General features: G+C 36.6%; 1 protein-coding gene across 3 annotated transcripts in view; it reads left to right on the top strand.

Moving 5' to 3' along the window:
- The first annotated feature begins 736 nt into the window (after positions 1–736).
- The window catches only part of LOC101901586 (uncharacterized), a 375,472-nt gene continuing 367,379 nt past the window's right edge, over positions 737–8,829 (top strand). For all 3 annotated transcript variants that reach the window (XM_059119703.1, XM_059119701.1, XM_059119705.1), the window contains exon 1: positions 737–1,145. In XM_059119703.1, the coding sequence (XP_058975686.1) occupies positions 1,050–1,145 (96 nt within the window). In that variant the 5' untranslated portion in view covers positions 737–1,049. The remainder of the gene's footprint in view (positions 1,146–8,829) is intronic.

Raw genomic sequence — 8,829 nt, 5'->3', positions numbered from 1 at the left:
TCGGCTGAGAGAATATTTTTTGAAATATTTTTTTTTTTTTTTGAAATATTTTCAACCGGAATGCTAATATTCTTGTGAACATGATTCACTCTTAATTGAGATTCTAAACGAGATTCTTAAATAAAAAAATAAATATATATATAAAAAAATGAAAAATATTTGCTCAACGTTTGGCATTTTTGCGTTAGGCGAGACAAAAACAATGAAAACACATCTAAAGATTTCCTCGAAATTTAATACAAACAAGGAAATTACAAAGACATATATTAAATATTATGAGCACACATACACACACACGTATGACAAGGTATTTCATTACACCAATACACAAAAAAAAACAAATTGCATTTGAAATGAAATGAATAAACCTGGCAACACAGAAACACATCAGCAGCCAACAACAACTGCATTGAAATGGAAATGAAAATTTGTTTAGGTGTTGTTGCAAATGTGAATTTAATTTTTTTCTCGTGTTTCAAGAGTGCAAAAAAAAAAACAACTCCGACAACAAATATATTTTTTTAAAAAAAATTACTAATCACTCGGTTATTAACAATGAAAAATAATTAAAAAAATAAATGATAAATAAATCGTGAATTGAATTTGTAATTTTTTTATGAGTTATTACAAAAGACCCCCACACAAACATTCATATTTATGTATGTGTGTGTAAAAGCGTTCCAGCCTACAGCTATTTTGTGTTTTGTTAATGCATGTTTTGTTTTTGTTATTATAGGTTGTTAAAAAAAAAATAATAATAAAAAAACACAATTCTAAACGAAGCAGGAGTCTTTAGAAGTCCGTCGAACAAAAAAAGTGAATTTTTCCCCGAACATCATAACACAGTAATTAAACGTCAAACAAACCATTCACTGGACACGATCAGATAAATCAAGAAAACTTCTTAACTTTAAGTTCAGTGCATTTTGAAAAAAGCAAAAAAAAAAAAACAGAAACAGAAACAAAAGAAAATAAACCCAAAAACCCGAAAATAAACCACCCCATTAAGGCAGAAAAACAAAAGACTTAAGCAACAAACCTGCAGCACAATGCAGAACAGAGTCGACAACAACAACAACAGCAACACAGCGCAGCGATGGCTATTGTTGCAGCTGCTTGTGGCCAGCACAATGCTGGTGAATACGGTAAGTTATGATTGTTACGATCATTATTGTTGTTGTTATTATTATTGTTGTTGTTATGTGTTTTGTTTATATTTTCATTTCTTTATTTTTCTGTTTTTAATTTTCTCATTGCCCTTATTATTGTTGTTGCTACTGTTTTCCTACGTTGTTTTGGGTTTTTTCCCAACTCAACTCCACTCCATTATCAGAAATTATATTTTCACATGCTTTCTCCCCCTCTAATTGTTGCAACAACAACAACAACATCAAACAAAAAAACAATCAAATGCAATGATGGAAAGTAATATTCGATGGAATGAATGGTCGGTCCGTTGCAACGCCAGGGAAGTCCAATTGTTTCCTCAATTATCACACACACACGGCCTAAATTGTCTTAGAAATTGGGAAGAAAACAAAGTAGAAGCAAAGAAACCTACAAAGCTAAGGTATTAACATCAATAATCGTTTTATTTTGTTTTGTTGTGGTGGTGTATTAGGTGGGGGGGACACCATGTTGGCCGAATTTTTATAGAGGTGTGACCTATAAAATATATGAAGAGTAAATTTCAAGACATAATTTTTATACCATCCATAGCGAGGAAAACGTCCAAATCGGTTTAGCGAAGGTATGGACTCTAAAGTGCATTAAATCTGGGGTTTTTGCTATATAAAAGATATGTCGAAAACTAATATATAAAATTGTAAAAAATCAGTAACTGTTTGTCTCATCCATGGCCAGAAATAAGGCATCTTGAAATTTTGCGTCATAGGCCAGGATTTTTAGAGAGTCATGCTAAAATTACAACAATCTGCACTTATGGTGCAAAAATGCTGTACTTTTTCGGTTAGTATCTTAAAATGTGTCATTTATGTCACTATAGATGAAGTCTCAAATATAAGGGGTGTTTTTTTTGGAAATTCATACTAAAAATATACCAAAATGTACTAAACCCGATTTTTTTGAGGCTTTTAAATCAAGAATCTTCAAATTCCGCATGAAGTACACTATAAATATGAAACATCAAATATGGTTGTCGTACTAAAAACGGTACTAAGAAGTACTAAAGATTGTGTTTTTGACGCAAAATTGAATTTGAAAATTTGTATACCCTTACCCATATGGCTAACGAGGGTATATATCATTTGGTAAGGCCACAATGTGCCTCACCGTAATAACGGCTTAAGACCCTAGGGTTCTTGAGACGAAAGCCCTTTCAGATCATTTGGAGTGGATCTAGCGGCGGCCGTCACTCCATCTGTCTATATATCTGGCTGGCTGGTGCACACGATAACACTTGAAGGGAGTATCTGATTTCGTCTAAACATGGTACATCAAAATATTATAAACAAAATAAATATTAAATCGAGTTCAGAGGTGGGCAATATCGGTCCACTCCTTCTGGCACACCCCCACAAAAGTTCGAAATTTAAAAAAAAAAATTATTGCACAGAAAGAGAAAGAATAATCCGAATTTGCTTCAACTTTGCAAATCCTAATATTTCCATCAGTGCTAAGTCAGATGCAAAAATGAAAAATATCGGTCCACCCCAAAAGTACCTTCCCCACAAAGTCTAGTAAAAAAAATTAAATACAGAATAAGATAAGAAAAAATGCAACAAAGTCAACCTCTGTCATTTATTTTTTTTTTATTTTATTTATTTATTTTTTTTTTTTGATGGAAGCACAGAATTTCGGAAATAGCATAAAATTTCAAAATAAGTTTAGATTTGTTCGAATTATGGCCTTCAAATGGACAATGAAACCGTCACACGTTGCCCAAATGTTACTCTGCGGTATTTTGGCCCATTACCTGCGAAGCGTTGGCTTGAGGTATTTGGTATTTTGGTCTTTTTTGGTATTTTTAGTGCCAACCTTGCTTTCCAAAATACTCCAGACACAATAGTCCAACTGATTGGTATTCGGAGATTTTGGTGGCCATTGTGCACTGGAAATGAAGCGAGGAACCCCATTTTGTAATTATTTTTGGGTGGCGAGTGCTGAGTCCTGTTGGAATGTCCAAGGTCTGCGACCGAAATTGTTGCGTGCCCAAGGCTTTAATACAACCTCCAGAATATTTTCGAGATAATATTCGGCATTTATTCTGATGCTACGGTCGATTAATACGAGCGAAGAGCGACCATCGGCTGATATGGCGGCCCACACCATCACCATAGCCGGGGCTTGAGTTCTGGTGGCCAACCGAAGGTGCACATTTTCAGCTTACCTCTTTGGCAAGTAAACACAATCATTTTGTTTGTTCACAAACTGCTGGACAACGAATGCTTTCTCTTCGGAGAAAACCAAATCCGGCAGTTCATCACTTTCCGCCAAGCGAAGAAACTCTTTAGCCCTTTTGAGTCTATCTTGTTTCTATTGCGGTGTAAGTTCTTGCTCATTTTTCAATATTTGCCGAATTGAATATTGCGATATGTTCCGCTCACGAGCCATTTTTCGGCCACTGCGACGTGGGTTTCGATCAAATTGCTTCATTACTTTTCGAACCATTTCTGCTGATGTTGCTGTTTTCTACAGCCCACTTCCTTGACGTCGGGCTACGCTACCAGTATCACGGTAACGAGCGATGGTACGAGGCACAAAAGATTTATTCACATTTAAATGCTGGAGTGCTCTAAGGATAGCCACTAGTGGTTTTCCAGCCAAATATAAAGAAATCACACTATAACGCTTTAATTCCATCACGAATAAAATTCTCGCCAAAATGCTTTTGTACGCTTGTAAACAATATAATGAGCTGTCATTGGAATAATTTTAACAGCTGTCGGACTAGTGGCTTAGAAATGACAGCAGTCTGAAATTGGTTGCAGTTTTTTCATCTCACCCTGTATATGGCATGATATCGATATTATTTGATGAGGTCCAGGTTTTTTTAAAAATGAAAAAATACAATTTCTCTCCTCAACAAATACAATTTGTCTGTCAAGCCTAGTCAGATTTACAAAGATTTTTACAAGGGCCTTAATATATCATGAGATTTGTCCTCGCCAAGATTGTAAATTTTTCAAAATATTTCCGGGGTTAGAATCGGACTCTTTAAAAGTTTTTACATCGACTTTCTGAATATATAAGTCCTCCAAATTAGTCAGAAAATCCATAAAAAATTGTCAAAAAGTCCACGAAGGAAAGTCCAGAAAAATATGCCTAACACATCTTGACAAATATTTGCAGAAAATTTACAACTTTACAACAACAAGAAAATTTCTTTCTAATGTTCCTACAATATTTATATAAGGTCTCTCAACAAACCGACTTATAATTTCTAAACTGCTAAATATAAATCGATTGCCTCTCGTTTTGGCTGATATTAAGCATAACAACCCGCTTTCTTTCACTGCGCCAGCATATTTTCATATTTCTATTCTAAATCTCAAACTAGGTTCTGGGAACAACCAACCAACCAACCGAACAAAGGAAGGCATTTATTGTCACATCATCATCACTTTCCCCCTCACAATTACGATCAATAGCCTTAATGATTGAACCCCCCCTCCCGTTCCATTGTTCGTGCCACTGACCAATTTCTTTTTCTAGTTTTCCCTTTGTCTGTTAAAAACAACAAAAATGTATTTTAACTAAATTTTGTACTTTTAAACCAAAAAGTAATTAAGAGCAACAACAACAATCGGCCACGAAAAATATGGGAGGGGGCAATGAAGTTTAACTGGCCTTCCAATGCTTCTGGAGAGACATTAGAGGCACATCATCTACAAATGCTGTTGGTTTTTATTCTCATTTTCTTCACAACCAACGACAAACATTGAGGCGGCCAAGTCGGCCAGGCAGTCAGTCAGTCAGCTCGTCAGCCAGACAGCCAGCCAGCCAGCCAGCCAGCCTCCATTGTTTGTTTGCCAGATGAAGAGTTCTGAAAGCCAAGTGAACAACAAACTGTTTATTTTCCTTTTTTTACAATGGCTAAATGCCGGCAACTATGAGCAGCTTGAATAAGAGCTTTTAGTTTATTATTACAAGCTGGTGTCATTGTTGAGCTGTTGTTTCCGAATGCTCTGCTGTTGCCAGCCACCGCTACTGCCATTGTTGCCGTGTACTCATTTTTACGATAATCACAGCATTAATGTCACTTTCTCAAAACCGACACAACGGCCGGCTAGTCATGTCAAGTCAGTCAGTCTGTCAGCCAGCCAATCCAAGCCGAGCCAATGAAATAAAGTCACGGCCATGGCAAATCTGTGCGATGATATCTAACATCAGCAACTTCTTTCGTGGCCAAACAATTGCCGGTGTTGTTCTAGAAAACTCGCAGAGAACCCGGCCGAGAGGAAATTAGAAATTAATGTTGTTGTTGGTCGACGAGAAAAAAAAAAGAAATCTATAAATGGCTATCATCAGCCAGAGAATCTTTGTCCATTAGAAACAAAAATGATATTATTAAAAATAATAACTACCAAAAATGTGTCCTACATATCGGGTCATGTGATGAACATGGAGAGAAATGGATTTTCGGAATTATTAGAATGATTCGAAACTATTTTCGTTTTATTGTTAAGTGAGGAAGGAGATGAAGACATTAATTTAAAGATTTCAATTAACGATGTTAACGATGTCGTAGAGGAGTTTTTATAAAACCTTCATCAGTTAATCTGTAAAAAATCGGAATTCGCGAGATTTGTCTCGTTTTTGACGGAAAAATACCTCACTGTATTCTTTGCCGGAAAATCGTAGCACATGTTATTTTTATAAAATATTCCGAAAGAAGACCTCTGAGTTTCACGTTCTAGCGAGAGTACGCCTACTCAAAGGAGTCGAGTATACCATTGTTATACCCTCATTCATACTGCTATAGAGGGTATACAGGGTGAGATAAAAAACTGCAACAAAGTCTAATGCCATAATTTTTATTTTTTTTTAAATTAGTTGAATGAAAGCAAAAATTGTCGGAAATAGCATTAAATTTTAGAATAAGGTTAGATTTGTTCGAATTGGTCACCTTTGGCACGAATTACGGCCTTTAAACGGCCAATGAAACCGTCACACGCTGCCCGAATGTTGCTCTGCGGTATTTTGGTCCATTCCCGGCGAAGCGCTTGCTTGAGGTAATCGACACTTTTGTATTTTTTAGTTTCAACCTTGCTTCCCAAAATACTCCAGACACAATTTTATTATTAGTATCCGGAGATTTTGGTGGCCATTGTGCGCTGGAAATGAAGCGAGGAACCTCATTTTGTAACCATTCTTGGGTGGCGCGTGCTGAATCCTGTTGGAATGCCCAAGGTCTGCGACCAAAATGTTTGCGTGCCCAAGGCTTTAATACACCCTCCACAATATTTTCGCGATAATATTCGGCATTTTCTGATGCCACGGTCGATTAATACGAGCGGAGAGCGACCATCGGCTGTTATGGCGGCCCACACCATCACCATGGCCGGCGTTTGAGTTCTGGTGGCCAACCGAAGGTGACCTCCTTGGCAAGTAAACGCGATCTGCTGGACAACGAACGCGAAACTGCTGGACAATTGCTGGACAACGAATGTTTTCTCATCGGAGAAAACCAAATTCGGCAGTTCACCACATTCGGCCAAGCGAAGCAATTCTTTAGCTCTTTTGAGTCTATTTCCTTTCTGTTGCGGTGTAAGTTCTTACACTTTTTGGAATTTCAACGGCTTAAGCCCCAGCTAATTTTTCAATATTTTCCGAATGGAATATTGCAATATGTTCAGCTCACGAACCATTTTTGGCCACTGCGACGCGAGTTTCGATCAAGTCGCTTCTTTACATTTCGAACCATTTCTGCTAATGTTGCTGTTTTCTTCCGTCCACTTCTTTGACGTCGGGCTACACAGTCTGAAGTTGGTTGCAGTTTTTTCATCTCGTCCTGTATCATTTGATACGGTCAAAACGTCCCTAGTAGAAATAATGGTTTTAGACCCTAGGTCTCTTTGAACAAAATCTGTCTGTCTGGCTGGTGCGCACGAAAACTCTTGAAGAGAGTATCCGATTTGGTCCAATCTTGGTACATCGTAATATTTTTATCAAACCTGGATCTAGTTCAGAGATGGGCAATATCGGTCCACTCCGTCAAGTACCTCCCCCACAAAGGGTCAAAATTTTGAATAATTAAAACTAAAACTAAAGAGTCCTATTGTCTTTTAATTTCACATATCCTAATAATTTCATTAACCCAAGGTCTGGTGTTAAGTGGGAATATATCAGCCCACTCCTTCTGGTACCTCCCCCATAAAAGGTCGAAATTTTCTAAATATATATTTTCTGCACAGAAAGAGAAATGATAATCCGATTTTGCTCCAACTTTGCAAATCCTAATATTTACGTCAGTGCTAGGTCAGGTGCGAAAATGTACAATATAGATCCACTCTATCAAATACCTTCCCCACAAAGGATCAAAATTTTGATAAATTCAACTTTTATAAAGTGTAATGTAATGTAAGAATCTGATTGTGTTCCAATTTTACACATCGCAATAATTTTATTAACCCAAGGTCTGGTGTAAAGATAGAGTATATCGGTCCACTCCTTCTGCTACCTTCCCCATGAAGGGTCAACGTTTTGAATAGCCATTAAACTCATAAAACACGAAATAAACATCCGATTCTCTTCATATTTCATATATCCCATTATTTTTACTAAAACCAGATCTTTTGTGAAGATGGGATAAATCGGTCCTCTCCTTCTGATACCTCCTATACAAAGGGTCAAAAATTTAAATTATTTTAACTTTCATAAAAGGGTCAAAGTTTTGAATTATCAAAACGATTATAAAATCCGAAATAAGAATCCTGTTGTCTTCATATTTCACACATCCCATTATTTCCACTAACACAAGATCTGCTATGAAGATGAGATATATCGTTCCACTTTTTCTGGTACCTTCCCCATGAAGGGTCAAACTTTTCAATATCCGTGAAGCTCATAAAACGCAAAATTAACATCCGATTCCATTCAGACTTGTTATATCTGAATATTTTTTTATCAACACAAGATTTGTTATAAAGATGGTAGAGATCGGACCATTTCTGCTGGTACCCCCACCCCCCCACAAAGGGTCAACATTTTTAATGACAAAAACGGTCAAAAAAATATGAAATAAGAATCCCGTTCTCTTCATATTACACACATCATATTTTTTGATTTGACCGATAATCCCAGTCCACTCCTTCTAATGCCTGCCCCACAAAGGTCAGAATTTTGAATATCCATGAATTTCATAAAACGCACATCTCAATATTTCTATCAACTCAAGATCTGCTGTAAAGATGGTAGAGATCGGACAATTTCTTCTGGTACCTCCCCACTTAGGGTTAAAGATTTTGAAAAATAAAACGCTCAAAGAAAGCGAAATAAGCGTCCAACTCTCTTCAAATTTCACACATACAAACAATTCGGCTAACACAAGATATGTTGTGACGATGTTATATATCTGCGAACCCCTTCCACACCCACAAAGGGTCACAATTTTCAATAATTTTATCTGCTATAACTTGCGAAACAAATCAGCGACTCTTTACAACTTCTTTGATTTCTCTCAACCAGAAACCTCAGATGAATATGAAATTATTGATTTTGCATAAAATTGGAAATAAATGTTCGATTTTCTTTCTTTTATTGTTTCTGAAATCATGAAAATACCAAATAACTGGACCTACCGTTATATGGGGGCTAAACGAAAACGTGGACCAACTTTTACGAATTTATCCGGCCTGCTGGTAAACT

Source organism: Musca domestica, unplaced genomic scaffold, assembly GCF_030504385.1.
Source record: "Musca domestica strain aabys unplaced genomic scaffold, Musca_domestica.polishedcontigs.V.1.1 1, whole genome shotgun sequence".
NCBI classification, from domain to species: domain Eukaryota; kingdom Metazoa; phylum Arthropoda; class Insecta; order Diptera; family Muscidae; genus Musca; species Musca domestica.
This window is presented reverse-complemented; position numbering and strand designations above follow the sequence as displayed.